General features: G+C 39.6%; 1 protein-coding gene across 1 annotated transcript in view; it reads left to right on the top strand.

Moving 5' to 3' along the window:
• The window catches only part of pard3ba (par-3 family cell polarity regulator beta a), a 263,259-nt gene that overhangs the window by 148,934 nt on the left and 96,656 nt on the right, over positions 1-17,669 (top strand). The window contains exons 12-15 of the mRNA XM_036562820.1: positions 2,190-2,363; positions 11,054-11,171; positions 15,565-15,694; positions 16,196-16,293. Coding sequence (XP_036418713.1) covers positions 2,190-2,363; positions 11,054-11,171; positions 15,565-15,694; positions 16,196-16,293 — 520 coding nt within the window. The remainder of the gene's footprint in view (positions 1-2,189; positions 2,364-11,053; positions 11,172-15,564; positions 15,695-16,195; positions 16,294-17,669) is intronic.

Below are 17,669 nucleotides of genomic sequence, written 5' to 3'. Positions count from 1 at the left end.
TGTGAATACATTTAACCCTTTACTATTTATGTTTATAGTGCAGTGAATCTGAATAATTAAGTTAGGCACAACATGGCGTGTCTTGTCTCACTGGAAAGGTAACTTTTAAGGAGACGTAAAGGACAATATTGATCGATTTATCATATTTTCATGCAATGTCTGTGTTCAAACTAGCATACGGTGCACCTGTATTTATTGTATTCGACGTTTCACAGCAGTATATAGCTGTCCAAAGTGTGGCTGTTTGACAGTCACAAATGTTTGAACACCCCGGAAAAATAATGTTCTGTTGATTTTCTCTGCAGAGAACACACTTAAATATGAAACATTAGAGCACAATGTCTATTTAGAGTTTCTAGCATATTGGAATAAAAATAAGACATAAAGTATAAAATGTGCCATAACTTTTGCACAGGCCACATTTTACATTTTTTTTACTTTTATTTTTTTACCCAAAATACTAAATTCAGCAAACAAACAGTAATCGTGTATTAAAATGTGCAGAAGTGTGTTTTCTATAGGGGATGCTTTTACTTCCTTTCACTTAAAAAATCAATGAAACATGAAATTTGGGTGCCCAAGCCTTGCACATGACTGTACATACAACTTATTATAATCTTATATTCCTTTAAAAATGCAACAAAATAACATCATAAAGTAACGTTTTTAAAAATATTTGAAACATACCTACCTTCTTCGTGTGCTGTGTTTTTGGCCTCTTAGGCCACCACGACCACTGCACTTCGGCCATCCAAGGCAAAAGGTTTGGGCGCCCCTGGTAGATAGTGTAATATCCAGAAAGGCGTAATTACCGTCATGTCCCATAAGCCTAATATAATACACTTTACTTTTGTGCACAGTACATTACCAGTACGCAATGGGCTATTTCGAACTGAGCTTATGACTTGCAAGGTTATGATATGACAGTGATGATATGTCACCGTCAGCAAGTATTGTGAACTAATCGGAATTGCAGTTTTTCACTTTTTGCCAATATGTTGTAGTGAGAATGTTTATGTCACCAAAACTGCAGTAGACACATCATGGGATAAGTTTTAATAACTTATAAAGCTTTTACATCATCATCATCATCATCACCATCATAAAGCCCTGTGTCATTTCAAATCTACTTGATGTATCTAAAATTCCTCAATTTGAAATTGATGTAAAAATGTTGTAACTTTTTTTTTTAATCTTATTTCTTGTTTTAAGTCATTTTATGTTGCAAAGTTGCCTTATTCCACTGACAGATAGTTAAGCAATACTTTACTGAAGAACACCATTTGTAAGGATGCATGACACTTATATAAGAATTCAGTGACAACTGACATAAACCTACATTAACATCTATGAAGGCCTATTCCAATATGCATCAGTTACAGCAGGCTCTTTTTACAATTTCAAAAAAATCAAGGACAACTGACTCTTGGTAGACTAGCCGTTTATAGATGTTCATAAAAGGCTTTTTTCATGACAACTGACAAAGTTTTGCTGATAATTTTGCTCACTTCAAACATCATTTCCAGAAACAAGCAACATTATCTATCCTCACCACTTTAAACAAGTAAACTTATGACACTTTCAATAGATTAAAATTCTTAAAACCAATACTAACATCTTGCAATAAGTTCAATAATATTAAAATGTTCTTAAATCAATCTCAAAATGTAAATATGAGATATGCTGAAAGGATTAAACATACTTTCCCTTGCAAAGAAATCATTTTTTTGCAGGGTAATGTGGGACTGTGATTACAGTATCGCAAAGGTTTCATTGTTAAAAGCACTAAATAACAGCAAATGTATTAATGTATCTAATTTAGTGTATTAAAATGACTTTAAACTCACTTAAAGGTGATAGTTCAGCCAAGCAATTATACAGTATTTCAAACAGAGTTGGAAACCACAGCAAATATATTTTAGATTAATTCACAAATTGATGCAAGTGCAATGATTTACATGATGCTAAATTGGTGAGGTGTAAGCCTCTATTACATGTTAGCCACATTAGCCTCGTAGCTCCTGTGCAAAACTAAATAAGCATGGTTGTGTCATAAACACATCTTGACTGATCCACTAGATTTTAGTCATGATGCTTGTTTTGCCAAACTACTGCTTTAAAGTTGCTTCCCCCACTAATCCTCTCTCTTCCCTCACTTGCTTATCTCTGTCACTTTCCCTTCCCCCCAGGATGGGCGTCTCCGGGTGAATGACCAGCTTGTGGCTGTCAACGGTGAATCCCTTCTCGGTCGCTCCAACCATGACGCCATGGAGACCCTGAGGCGTTCCATGTCCATGGAGGGCAACCTGCGAGGAACCATACAGCTGGTGGTTTTGCGATCTTTGGAGCGCCCCCCTGCCCAGGTATGCCCAGCTGCAGCCCCTGCTGCCCCACCTCAGCCCCTGCCGCATCTTGCACCACCCGTTCTCCGCCGCAGGGCTTCTGAACCTGGGCCATGGGGGCTCATCCACCGCTACCACAAGTATAGCCACTATAGGCTCTCTGGTGGCCTCTAAACATTTGTGGGTTTGCTGGTGTAAATGAGTGAAGTTTCGAGAATGCACGTGTTCGTGCCAAATCACTTCTATGTAAAGGTCAGCGTAGACCCCAGAATGTCCGCACAGGTCACCGCAGTGTAGAGCTCCTTAAAAGGATAGTAGAAACTTAATATGCAGAATATCATGTTTCTTATGAGAAATTGAGCTCTTTTTTGATCTCTACGAACAGATACTAATGATGGCCAGTAACTTGTTTTTCTTGTTCTTTCCTTGTTGCTTCCCATTTCTGTACTAACTTTTGTAAATAATTTGTGCAATTGTTTTTTTCTTTCATTATTCATTTATATATTTATGGAAAATCTTATTATCTAATTTTTTTTGTTGATTTTTAATTATTCCACCTTTCTTGAAAACTTTGATGCACTAACTTCCTCCCTGTATCTATTTCTGTTTGTCTAATAAAAGTTCCGAAATCTCTGCATGCTCTCTCTCCTTGCTCTCTCCTTCTGGGATTTTCCTGCATTTCCTTTCTATTTCTGTAAATGAGGCTTTGTGGAACATATAACATGGCGTGGAAATTGTGTATTACATAATCTTCTCTTTGTAGCCCTCTTTGGTCTTTTTTAGGAGGCATCTTTTGCTATTTTTTCCCCAAAGACGAAGGTTAAATTCTCATTTGACTTGAGACAAGCAGTATACATTGACTATGATATTTTCTTTATTAGCTGTTATGAAGTGAACCCTCTGGTGACAGGAAGAAAGTCTTTGTGAAGTTGTTGAGTAAAGAGACGTTGTGTAAATTCAGCTGCCAATGTAAATGCTAAAATCTGAAGCTTTAAAGGACAACACGATGGGGCTTTTGTTGAGCTTGCCTGCTCTCGTGCCTTGCTCAGTGGTCACTGGCTGAAAATCTCAAACCTGTAACAGTTTAAAACCTTTGTAGGGTTTTGCGCATGAACTTCCCATTTGCCAAAGTGGATGTGCCACCCAAACACTAAATGCTTTTCCCTATATAAAAAAGTTTTCTGCAGTAGTGTTAAATCTTTTTGTTTCAGACATCTCGCCGTGTTCATTGGGGGCCACCTTCTGTTAGTGATCGGGTAAGTTTAGGCATGTGTACCCCCATAAACATCAAGAAGCACCGTAAAATCCCTTTTCTTTATCCAATGTAGTGGTGGTATCCCTCACCTTCTTCAGTTCCTGTGGTCACTTAATTCATTGTCCTCAAAGACCTAAAGCTTCATAGCCAGAGGTGTTCCCTGGAGGCCCTTATGCTGCATCCGTTTTAACTTGTGAAGTAGGAAGTCAGATCTTGGAATTGTCCTTTTCAAGCTTCAATATGTGGAAAAAAGCATGGGTGCCATGAAAGCGAGTCAGCAAGCTAGACATAGCAGTGTGGCTGGAGTTTTTAATCACTGTCCACTCACTGTCCACTCTATTAGACATACCTTGTTGGTCCACCTTGTACATGTAAAGTCAAAGACAGTAGCTCATCTGTTGCCATACAGTTTGTGTTGGTCATGTTCTAGTCCTTCATCAGTGGTCACAGTTTGTCTGCTTTTGATGTGATAAAAGTAACACCTTGGGGAATTTCCCAGCAGGATTTGCCAGTTGAGGGATATTTTTTAGGGTTTTCCTTGTTCAAGGTTGAATATTCCAAGTTATGGGCTTTAGTCGAGTGCAGCATTAGGGGTGGGTTAATGTGATTGATTGACAAGTAGGTAAACATGAGACAGCAATTTAAGATGATCAATAAACATTTTGAAACTGATATATATGTATATATATAAATGAACAAAAAAACACTTTTCTACAGTAAAAGCATGGTCATTTTTGTGTCCAGTGTTGTACAGGTCCAGGTGTTCAAAGACAGACAAAACCAGCGTTTACTCCATGTTGGATGAGGCACTAGAGGAAAGGCATCCTTGATATTGATTGGTCAGCTGTGGATGATGCCTGACACTCTGACATTTTTCAGCTTGAATGTGTGCTACAGAAGTGCTTTTCAGCCACAATGCACATTGCTTCTTAGACCAGTGCTTCCCAAACTGGTCGTTAGGCACCTCAGATGGTTCACACTTTTTTGATGTCCCTATGTTGCAAGGTAGGTTGAAGCAAATATCTGAATGATCTGGGGCTCCTAGGACTAGTTTGAGAAAACCTGCCTTAGACAACAATGAAAAGAGCTGCACTTGATAGATTTTGTCTTCATCTGAATGCCTCATTAGTCCTTCACAGCTGATCGGATAAGTCACCAAACTGTGCTGGACACTGGCCCTCCAGGACTGGAACTGGACACCTCTGTTTTAAGCTTAATAGTCATGTTCTTGATGCCTTGTATGCTTCAAGATATGATAAGGTCTTTTGAAAAGTGGCCAGAAAAATCATAAAGAATTTCTTTGCATTTTTCTGAAGGAATATATATGTTGGATCTTAGATATTCCTCACCCCCATTGTCTGTACATTTTTATCCTTTAATTTTCCTTCCAGGCCCTAATTTTCCTTGCATGTGCTTGCTGCGTATGAAAGGATGAGTGGATTCCAGCGCCCACCTGGATAGATGTGCAGTTTACTCAATTTTGGAAATATGTCCCATTAAACCATGCTGTGGCATTCAACTTGAAACCAAGTTTACTCTGGATCCAAGGTCAAGTTAGAACGGTCCATCAGTGCAGACATGGCTCTTCAATGCTGCTCGATAAAAATGAAGACAAATGATTATTGACTCCACCTTGAGTTGTGGAATCTGACGTTGGCTCCAGACAACAGAGCATCATGGGAGGGCATTAGCCTATCCCCCGCCCCATCTAGTCTGAGATGGATGGCGATTGGTGAGGGCTCTAATGACCGCTCAATAAAAGGTGATGTGTCGACCGTGATGCATTCCCTATTAATCACATGCAGGCAGGCTGATCAATATGCCATTAATCACCCAGACAGAATTGCATGATAAGAGAATGAGTGGGAGGCGAGACACACTAAACAGCTTTTGTAAACCAAGCTTATAAGATTTGTTTGAAACTGTTTGAAATTTGCCCATAATTTTGGTGACTTTCTGTAATTGGATCTATCAAGGCAACGCAGTGTTGCATCCAGTCCATAAGTCTCTCATGCTATGCTTAGCTTGCTTGTGATTGTAAGGGTAGTGACTTGTGTCCAGTACTTAATGTGGGCTGTGGTATCCTCGACGCTTGACTTTGGAGTCTTTTACCTTTCTTGAGCAACACTTTTGAGCACAGTCAAGTTGTCTCTCAAATTTTGCACCAAAATCTTTATTTTGTTGAGCAAGTCCCAACTTGAAAATTCTTTCTCCAAAATAATTATTAACCCAGATTATTAATGGAGAATTCCATCAGTTTATCCACCAGAAGGTTAAGAATAAAGAGCCTGAAGCCTGAGACGTTATTTAGGGTAGTTTTGAGATTAAGAAGGTTGTGGCTTAAGACATATTGCTTTAAATCAGTTGATGGTGAAGATGTACATGCAGAGTGTTTAAAGGCAAAATAGTACCCAAAGAAAACTGACTTTTCAGAATATAATACATGGTTTCACTGATCATTTTAAAAATATTAAATAAATGGTATGTTTACTTTGTTATCATGCTGAGTGGTTCCTATCACCACCACTGTAAAGAAATCAAAATCGGTAAGCTTCTGCATAATGAACGATTTCTCGTCAAAACAAGTCTGAATGACTTTGTTTGCATCTCAACAACTGAATCATGCAGAAATCCAGGGAAGAAAATTAAAGAAATTCCTGTTTAAAGATAGCTATGCAAAGTCATGCGTTTGGATCTGTATACTTCATTGACAAGCTTGCCCAGTTCTTGCCTTGACTGGAACCATCATTCAGTTTCTAAAGTTCACATATTTAAACCATTCATGCAGCACTTATAAGAACATTGACCATTCATTACAAAATTAAATTCATGAAATTCATTCTGAACATTTTCATAGTCGAAAGACTTGCTCAAACAAAATTATAACTGGATTTCTCCACTGTAACTAAACAAATAAAGTTTTTGGACTTGCATCCTTCTTCCTTCACTTAATGTCCACAATGTCCACCATGTTTCCATTTTCTCTTGCTCTCTTTATTCCATCCCCCATCTCTTTCATGGAGGTGCTTCGATCACACCCTCAAAGTGACCCCTAATCCTCTCTCCACACTGGGCCTCTTCTTGCTTAGCTAGTTAATCAGATTACACCACGGGCTCCTTGGATAAAAGGCGGTTTTGGGGTTTTAATGAAAGGACGCTTGGGGCTAGCCTGAGGGAATCTAACCCTTGGTCACCCCTGCTCCTGCCTTGCAGTCCTGTAAGGGAGTAGCAGAGAGGGCTCATGCTTTGGGGTCTCATCTGGGGTCCTCTTTTGTTGGTCTTTTGTTGGTCCTTTGTCCTTGCTGGTGGGCTCAAGCCCCCCACCACAATTGTTCTCTGATTAAGACGTGGAACGTGCTTCCTTTTGAAGATGTCACAGAGACAAGTTGACGTATACAGGTGGCCAGAAATGTGGAAGCAAGCAATGACTTTCTGATTTTGAATTTATTTTACAGTTTATTTTAATTAATTTGCCAACAATTAATACTGTGCAATATATTTACTGTCACCTAGTTTGATCAAAAGAGGGTCAAGTCAAACCTGACAGGGTTTTAGTGGGGAATTAGTTTTGTAAAATGCAATATCTGCAGTTATAAAACTAAACAAACTTCTCAACAAAAGACTCTGTTACACTCCCCAGAGACTTGAGACTCGACTTGGACTCAATCACCAGAAACTCGAGACTTCAATCAGACAGCCCATAGACTCAAGACTCATACCTCAAAGACCCGGGACTTGATGCAGATTCAAACCTGAGAGACTCAAGACTCAACTAGAACTCATACCTCAAAGACCCGGGACTCGACTCAGATTCAAACCCCAGAGACTTGAGACTCAACTGGAACTCATACCTTGAAGACTCAGGACATGACTCAGATTCAAACCTCATAGACTCAAGTCTCACCTGGGAACTCAAACCTCAGAGACCTGGAACTCAATTCAGATTAAAACCCCAGACACTGGAGACTCAACTGTAACTCCTACCTCAAAGACTCGGGGCTTGACTCAGACTCACCCAGCACCCCAGAGACTTGAATCTCAACTTGCATTAACTGACTTGTGAACATCTCTGTCTATTGACTTACACTGGGAAAATTGGAATGGTTAATCAGGAAGATTTGAGTGGAGCTACAGTAAAACTCCGCAGGAGAGTCAGCAGGAGATTCTAATGAATAATCACTTCATTAGACAGCATTGCTGCAGATATTTAATTCAACCCTTTTGCAATTCTTTGTTCCTGTTAGCATTAGCATTAGCATGCAAAGTTAGCATTATTTCCAAACTTCCAGCCTGTAGTGTAAAGAATAGAATTCATTATGAACAAATAACCTCAACAAGTTTATTGTTCAGAACGAATGGCCTGGATACGTTTCCCACTCATGTCTTCAACAGATTTGGTCGAGGGCTTCGCTTTGATGCTAAAGCTGCATGGATGGAGGAAAACGGATAGTGGATTTGAGGATAATGGACAACATTTATGATTTTTACTAGCAGTGCGCTTTGCAAAATGGACACATAAAAGAACTGCAGGATCTTTTACCCTGCCCTCGTTTTCCTGTAGCTGCTCTGATGCCGCGTTGAGTTTTCTTGTACGTGTTTCAGACATTGCGCACTCTCCCCCGTCAGCCTGCTGATCAGAGTGAAAGCCTGAGACAGGAAGACCTACTTTGTGACACATTTTCCTCTCTCTCTCGCTCTCTCTGTGTACAGCGAGGGAAGATCTTTTGTTTCGGGCCAGTAGAAATCTGTAAGCACTCGGAAATGAGAGCGAGAGAGAGAGACGGAGCGAGAGACATATGAAAAGCATGACATATGTAAAGAGCCATCATCCCCACTAATGATATGCCTCTACCCTCCTCACTCTGTCTTTCTTTTTGTCTTTTCTGTTTCTCTCTCCCCCCCCCAAATACAATATTACTGCACGCGTACGTTGGAAGGGACTTTGATATGGTGATATCCTAATACCTTTTATGTCCATTCAGCTGACTCTATATGCCGGAGCTTTTGTGAGACGGTGAATAAAGAGTGTGTGTGTGTGCTCGTGTGTGCTTGTGTACGTGTGTGTGTGTGTGTGTGTGTGTGTGTGTGTGTGAGCAGTATGACAGTATAAAGGCAATGGAAAGCTCTCCTACTGTGTGCCCCTGCTCCAAAGCTGACAGCTGCCTTTACCAAAGAGAGACGCTCATCAATAGACATCAGCCTGCGGTCCACGTCTTCATCTTGTTGTGTCTGCATCCTTATCTGCCTCTACTAGTGCTGTCTGACAAGTCGCCCGCGGCTCGCGAATAGCTGGAACTGTATCAAATCGCCCCTTTAATCATTTACCAGCTGGATTCTTGACTTCTTCTGCATGAAGCAGCTGTGACCCGTTCATAATTAGTCTATCCAGCTCGTCACGATTAACTTCAGTGACAGACTTTTGTTATTGGACAGGCAGTCAGATGGCGGTTTACCATCAACATTAAGCTATAAATGGAGACGGCTATAGATGATCCCCACCACTCATTTCAAGGGCTTCTTGGCGCCAGATCCTGGTGACAACAATTCCGTTTGAACCAGCCAGTCGTGTAAGCTGTGATGTTGCATGGAACTCATCAGACATAATAGTAATGCCTGTACAGAGGAATCTTAAGAAATCCAGAGAATTCACAAGATTTCGACATAATTAAATGGTTAAGATATAACCAGAGTGGTTTGATGCCAAACGCTCCATTCCAGAAAAGCAGATCAAGCCAGAATTGTTCACAGCAGTGGATGTGCAAAGTGTTTAATGCCCCCAAAAACTCACAGGAAACTTTTACCTGAAATTGATACAAATATGCTGCCTGATGCCTTAGACATTGCTTCACCTTGCTTCACCATAGTTTTGAGATAAGCTTTGGGCCTGAAACATATTGCTTTCTCAAATATATTCAGGATTCATGAGAGGAGCTGGGTGCTGACAGGCAAAATAGGCCCCACAGAATTTTTTTATTTATTTTATTTTTCAGATTTACCACATTTTTATCACCATCGTCACATATCAAATGTTAGAAGAGATGTGCAGGTTCACTGGTGGTTTTGGATAGAAAATAAAATGGCTCTATATACAGTGTAGGCATCATGAGTTCTGGGGCCGTATTAAAGAAGCTTCCTGTCTTTTTGTCTTAACTTAAGATCTGACAGGCCAAGATAAGATTTTTCACAAATTCGTATTACAGAAGCAGATCTTATCTTGATTTAGGAATCTTATCTTATCTTACAGCATCTTATCTTATCTCAAGTTGGGAAATCTTAACTTACTCAATCAAAGTCATCAACTGTCATGTCTGTTACCTAGCAACTGACCATATGCGCACAGCTGAAATGTAAACATGCAAAGTAATCAGTAGTTTGAGCGCTATCTAGCATTACTGAGGTGAAAAAGGTCAAATTAAACGAAACTAACTTGCAATAAACTTGTAGTTAAGAATATTGTGAGAGCGCCCCCTGCTGTTTATCACAGCGTCGCTGTCTCCAGTTTCAGTTTCCCAAACGCTTTAGCCGAGCGCAAACGTTATTTCTGCTAATAAACAGCCACCCTGTCTCCTCATTATTCACCACCATCACTGTAAAACTTCATCTGACAGGTTTTTATTAACATTAATACACAAAGTAACACACAAGTGTAATGGGGGGCGGCGGTAGAGATCATGTCTGCAGCGTCAAAGTCAAAACACCATTTTCAGTGCAGATAAAAGTAACATCATTTTGCCAGTTATAGTGAACTATACTGCCTGTCAATGCATAAAGCAATAGAAACAGACTGTTAAACCAGAAGTTAAGACACCTCTGGGGTTTATCCTAAAGTTAGGACAGAATTTAGTCCAGTTAGGATGTTTCTAATAGTGTTTTCTTTTGGAGTTAATGAAGAAGATAATGAATTTAAGAACGGTTGTCCTGTAATAGCTTCTGTCCTTAATTCAGTAGACTAGTGTTAGGAGAAGTGAGCCATCACCCGCAAGGTCGTGGGTTCAGATCCCTGGACTGACTGAAATTGTGCCCTTGGGCAAGACACTAAAACAGTACATACATAGCTAAAAACAGAAGTAGGAGCCCTCTTAGATCCCAAATTTTGTCTGTTCTATCCACATTGTGTCGAGCTGGCAAGACTAGCCCAACTAGCACATAGCTATGTAACTAAAACACTTATAGCTAAAAAAAAAAATACTGATTACCTATTGATGTTACATTCATGGTCTTATTTCTCTTTAAATATACTCCTGAAGGTTTATCAGTGTCCTAAATGTCTTTTTCCATTGTTATCTGGTGCAGAATGGGTTCTCCTTTTGGTTCCTCTCCATGTTTCGTCTTCATGCTCCTTGGAGTGATTTTCTGCATACTCATTAGCGTTCCACACCCACGTTAGTTGAAAGCGGGTCTGTTGTAGAAGGTGCTACATAAATAATATTAAACTGAATACTTTTCCCTGTTGTAGGAGAACAGTCAGAGCCAGGCCAGAGAGAGCCCTCCTGTCCAGCGGGCAGAGAACAGCCATGCCGGTGGTGTTCCACAGCCCGCGATGGTGACCAATAGCATCTATGAACGCGCTCCAGGTAAGTACAGGCCAATCAAACCTCAAAAACTGGAGCATAGCAGGGCAGTGTACAGCTGAGTCTCTCATGAATCATGGAATGTTTTATTGTGCCCTGACCAATCAGAGATGTTCTTTAGGTGTTTTTGATTAATCAAAGCATTCACATGATCAAAATAATGCAGGCCAGTCTTTGAGCATTTCACAAAGAGTTTAGCAGTGTCTGTTTTAGTGGGGGTTTGGGGTTAAGTGTCTTGCCCAAGGGCACAATCTCAGTCAGTCCTGGGATTTGAACCCATGACCTTGCTGTTGTTGGCTTTTTCTAATACGAGTCTACAGGCCTAATAAAATAAGTTTATTACTGCACTTAAACACTATTATATACTAACACCACAGATTGCACTTCAACACTATTATATACCAGCACCTTAAATTCTGGGCTACTGTGGCCAAAGAACTTAACTACCACATTTGACAAAGCTCGGAGTTCTAGCATGGAGTATTTCGCTAAAGTTGCCAGTTTAATGATGTCAATTTAATGTAGAACAGTGCTAGCTTGCATGTAGTAGTGTTTGTAATTTGACTACTCAACGACTTTATAATTAGGCATCCAGTGTCATTGTATGGAAAAATGTATGTAGTACCAAATGTATCAACTAGAGGTGCAATAGAGACAGATTTTGAGAATGCTGTTCATTGTTCTCATGGAGAAAACCAGCTTAGACCCAGATTTCCTCATATGTTTATGTTGCCATGAATTTTAGATATATTCTATTATGAATATATAGTAGTACTATTGTGGTATGTTCTGCCTATATTATAGTAGTAGCTCTAGACCCAAACCTAGTGATAGATGTAGTAATAATTATAGTATTAGCCCAGTTATTTCAAATTGCAAGTCAGAAGTTGCATTTTTGGGGGTTAAACGGGGGAAAAAGATTTTTTAGGCTGAAAATGCAGCAGGTTTTATGGGCCTCTTTTGATAACAGTTCAGTGCGAAACAATATTAACTTATAGCAATATTCATATTTAGACTACTTAAACTTTCACCTTGTGAGAGTTTTTTGTTAAAATAGAAAAGTGTAACATGTCTGAGTAAGGAGAAATAAACAAGCTATAATCTGGTGTCCTGAAATAATGACTTGAAAGTCACAGGTGTTGGGTTGGAACCATATCATGTATCTTTCCGTATTAACACATGCACAGGCTCAAAAAGAAGATCCGGCTCGATGTTTCCGTGTTCCTCAGAAGAAACTTTACCAAGTTTAACTGAGTTCTCTTTGAATGCTCTTTCAATGTGCTCGCAATCATCAGATTCATCTCCCCGGGGAAGGGGAGCAAAGCTCAACCCACCTAAACGTATGGAAGAACATTTTATAAAATGTTCTTCCATACATTTAGGTGGGTTGATTATATGCAATTGCACATTTCCACCAGAGAGGTCTCCAAATCCCCCAAAATTTACATAGTGTAGCTGGGTCATTCTATAGGAAACGTCCACTTTTCTGTCTGTCTATACGTGTCACTGGCGTAACCGATCGTCACTGGTGTTACACATAAGAAAGGTTACCCCAGTGACAGTAACAGCAGAGACGTTTTTAATGAAAAATGCATTTTACAAAATGGCTGCTACAGAGCATCAAACCACATGTTGTCAATCCTGGAATATCCACTAAAATATGCAATTTAATCCATTTGTATTCTATTTTTTCGCAACTACCTAAGAATAAAGTCGGTCACACCAGTGACTTCAGCTAAAAGCTTCATATGAAATCATGAGCTAAATGAGAAAATCTCTGATAACTGAAAGACACAGTGGACTCACCATGAGCTTTTCTTCATAGATCCTCAGAAAACAGGTAAAAGGAAGTCGAGTGATGTCATCAGTGTAATTTTTATTTCAAAAAAAGAGATTTTTTGTTATGCAGTAACACCAGTGACACGACTCCTGGGGACAAGAAGTTTCATTATATATTTTAGAATATTTGGCATTTGTTTTCTTTATGTCTTTTAATTTATATATTCCATATTCATGTATAGATTATTGTAGTTAAAATGGCAGAAAAACGTGTTTTTACCTCAAAATATGGCCTCATCCTTTACTTCTGTGGTGCTTGGAATTCTAGATAATTGATTTAAAAACAATATTGCGAAATTGAGGTTCAAGAAGGTGTAACTGTTAAAATAACTTATTGGTTTATTTTAAAATGTAAATAAATTGTAACCTCAACATGTTATCAAGTGTAATATATCTGTAAACGCAAAAATGGATGTTTCTGTAGAATGACCCAGCTTTCAAAACCTCATAATTCAGAGGATCCAGAGAAATTGGGTGATAAATGTTGTATTATGGCAAATAGTATCAGGTTTGAAACATTTTGACTTACTACTTGGAGAACAACATCAATTTTTTCCATGGTTAAAAACTGTTGACATGTTGCTGATATGGGCATGATGCCGACTGCAAAATGAGATAAGTGATAGATTTAATAGCAATAATAACATTAGTCCTATTATTTCCGAGAATCCGAAATAACATGCAGTTTGTCTGGAAAGTATGAATTCTGTTTCAAAAGTCGTGTTTAATCAGTTTAGGGAAACCTTGATGCAGCGCGGGCCGACGCTGGAGCCATGGGAAACGAAGAAATGATGATGACTTCTGATGAAATAATTAATTTTTATGTGAAAAAAAAAAACATAGTCATAAACCTTACCCCATTCGTTGCCGTGATACGACTCCCAGCGCTAAACATTAAGCTTTTAAACTTATTCAAGTTGGAAGCGTGCCAATCTCGCTAAAGCGGACGGCGGTGTTTTCGTTACATTTTGCCTCTGCTTTTATGCGGCTGGGTCTGACCTTGAAATCATTAGGCTGATGAAATGGATTCTAAGTGGGCCGTATTTGCATACGCCGCCATTGTGCGCGGCGCTCGTGAACGGATAACAAACTGTTTTAAATTCACTCTATTCTTCTCCGCCGCTCTCTCCAGAGAGTTGCCGTGCCGACACAAAGCCTCCTCGCTGCATTTTCTGGAAAAAAAAATAAAATGCATTGTTTTCTGATTAGAGTCTCTTGTCCGTCAAAAGTAACTCACTGTACTTATTTTTTTCCTTCAGTGAGGCTTGTGGGGAAAGGATGCCGTATTTACTCAAAGCTGACTGTTTTCAGCTTTGTTTTTTTCTATAATGATGCTTTTTATCTGGTTAATATGAAAATGCTGTAAGCAAATACAGCAGTTGAAGTATTTGAAGTGCAGTAAAGGTAACAGGGTTTCTTTTACTGTGTACTGCACAAATACACCAGTCAGGCATAACATTATGACCACCTCCTTGTTTCTACACTCATTGTCCATTTTATCAGCTCCACTTACTATATAGGTGCACTTTGTAGTTCTACAGTTACAGACTGTAGTCCATCTGTTTCTCTGCATACTTTGTTAGCCCCCTTTGTGCCCTGTTCTTCAGTGGTCAGGACCCCCATGGACCTTCACAGAGCAGGTACTATTTGGGTGGTGGATCATTCTCAGCACTGCAGTAACACTGACGTGGTGGTGGTGTGTTAGTGTGTATTGCACTGGTCTGAGTGGATCAGACACAGCAGTGTCCAAAAATATCAAGACAAGCGCAGCTCTGTGGTCAGAAACTGACCACTGATGGAGGACTAGAGGATAACTATCAACAGATGAACTATAGTCTCTGCACACCACCAAGGTGGAGCTACGCGAGAGGGGTTTCTGATAAAGTGGCCACTGTATAGAACATTCATTTTAAAGGAAAGGACATATTTATGTGCACATATGAAAAGCTTTCATTGATTTGTTCTGATCAGCCTTTTGGCTGCAGTCACACACACATATATATATATATATATATATATATTATGTATGTATGTATGTATGTATAAACACACCCTCTATAAACTTGACCTCTTAGATGGCTAATTTTATTACACACTTCTATAGCCGAATAATAACTCAGCCAGTTTGCATTGAAGCCCCTGTAGTTACTTAATAATAAGCCTTAGTATGTAATAAACCAAACTTTTTAAGGTATTAAATATGCAAATTTTAGTGCTACAGTTTACTTAATTTCTATTTATTTGCTGAATTAAACATGGTAAAAAAAAGCATAAAATATAAAATGTGCTGTAACTTTTGCACAGCCCACGTTTCTATTTTTTTCCCCAAAATTTTAAGTTCAGCAAGTAAACAGTAACTATACATTGCAAAAAAAAAAGTGCGTTCTCTGTAAAGCATGTGTAGCTACTTTATTATAGCTTAAGTATAACTTTATCTTTAAAGCAACACTGCACAGGGTGAAAACAGAAATAAAATCCCATAGAAGATGAAGTGACAAGAAAAACTAACTAATTTTAAGTGAAAGTGTCTGATATTTTAAAAATATTGTTTCATCAGGACCCATCACCATGTCCAATGGTAGACATAAAGTGCACGAGGAAGACTATGGTGAAGATTTCCCCCCTCCTCCTGATCTGGATATGATGGAGCCAGGTCCCAGTGCTCAACAGAGCTACCAACAAAACAGGTTAGCCATGATTTTCAGCTCATCGTAATTCTGAAGGCTGACTGACACTCTAATGCATTTTCAGTGGAGAATCTCAATTGACTGCAATGTCATCCAAGACTGGGCTCAAAAAGGGAAATTTTCTGCAGATTTTTAAGTGTAATTCAATTGCTTGAGATGTAAACAAGTGAAATTGTTTGTGAAGAAACTTACTTAGATGTGTGGTGGTGATAGGAATCTGGGCTAATGATGTGTACTGCAACATTTTATTTACTAAACCACCAGTGAACCTACATGTGTCTTCTGAGTTTGAACATGTAATGTTGATGATGGTGGTAGATCTGAGAAGTCTTCTTTTGGGGACTGTTTTACCTACACTGCAAACGCTGCCTGGGGTCGCATAATCATATCAGCCTACAGCTTGAAATATATGTCCGAACCCGATAAGACCAGACTGCTCACGTCGTTTCTCGAATATGTTTCTGGCTTAGGTTTGATCCGAATTTTATTTTGTTACCACAGAACGGAAAGGGAACTGCCAGGCCGTCCAGCTCACCAACATCAACAGACCCAGAGAGCGCCTGACTACCCAACAAAGGCTTCCAAAAGCATGGATCTAGGTAAGGACACATGAATGCATACAAACCCCAATACTGGGGGTTGTCCATTAGGATAAAATTGACTCTCAGGTACAAATTCAGGGAAAGGTCATTGTTTAGCCTGCTTCACCCACAAAACGTTGAACTTCTGTCTTTGATATTCTTAACTCACTAGAGATGTAGCACTGGTCTGCGTCAGGGTGCAAACTGGTTCAGCCATTTGGTCCTTCATAGCCTAGCAACTGTAACTATGCCCAGGATACCTCTGAAAAACTTAACCCAATTGCCCAGGAGTTTGATATAAAAAGTGAATTGTTAATCATTTCTCAAACTGAATACAAAAGAGGAGATGTGTGTGTGGAAGACCATGTTACCAAATTAGAAAAGAACATTTCCTAAAGAACAATTGTTAATCCACACATTTTGCTGCCATTAATGCTAGCATCAGCGCTGCTATGGCGAGTGTGTCAGTGGCCAGCCATCATGGGACATCCCCGAAAAATACCAGAGGGTATTTTGCACACTGCCTACAGCTTTCAATCTTTAGACCATTTTTCATGAAGAAGACAATGGTTTTACAGTGAGATTGCTCTCTGCTTTTATATACTCCTCCACTTGCTACAGAAAACAACCCCCTCCTCGTGCTCATTAGCAACTATCTCCGCTGCATTTGCCGAGAATGACCCTGTTAGCCCCCCGCCCGCTACTACCCCTCCTTTTTTTCCTTCTCCTCCATCGGAAATGCGAAGGATATTTCATTCCTCTGAAGCGAGGAGTTTTGTCCGTTTCCAATTACACTTCATTAGGTCGGACTATTGGCTTCCCTTGCCGGAGATAGTGGCGTAGTCGGCCGTCTGCCCGAAACTCATTGGCTTTTATTACAGAGGCCACAATGTTTGTCTTCTAGCTTTTCCCCCATTCTCTGCATTCTTCTCCACTTTATCCCTTTATCTTTCCCTCACGCTGCTTGTGTTTGTCTCTTTTGTCCTTTAAATCCTCATTTTTCTTGTGTTAAGTTTGAGATCAGTCAGGGTAGGCGTTTCCTGGGATTTTTACAGTTCATATGTGTGCGTGTGTTTCCACTGTTTGTTCTGTTATCTGACATAATCGGTCTGTCCCGACTACTCTCTTCCATAAAGCTCTCAATCAAGCTCCAAATTGAAAGCTGTCTCTCAAACTGATATGACTTTCGGAGACAAAGATGGATTTTTTGTTTTTTCTCCGACCCTGATAGTCTCAGGTTGATTTTAGAGGCAGGATGTTTTGACCCCATGATAGCACACACATCAGTGCAGTTAGAGGCAGGAATTTCATCACTGAAACAACATAATACCAGAATGTTTGTAGGTATCTTTCTTCTGTAGATTTTGAGCAATTCACCAATAATTTCTGAGTTT

Source organism: Colossoma macropomum, unplaced genomic scaffold (assembly GCF_904425465.1).
Source record: "Colossoma macropomum unplaced genomic scaffold, Colossoma_macropomum, whole genome shotgun sequence".
Classification (NCBI taxonomy): domain Eukaryota; kingdom Metazoa; phylum Chordata; class Actinopteri; order Characiformes; family Serrasalmidae; genus Colossoma; species Colossoma macropomum.
Note: the sequence above shows the minus strand (reverse complement) of the source record. Positions and strands in the feature narration are given on the sequence as shown.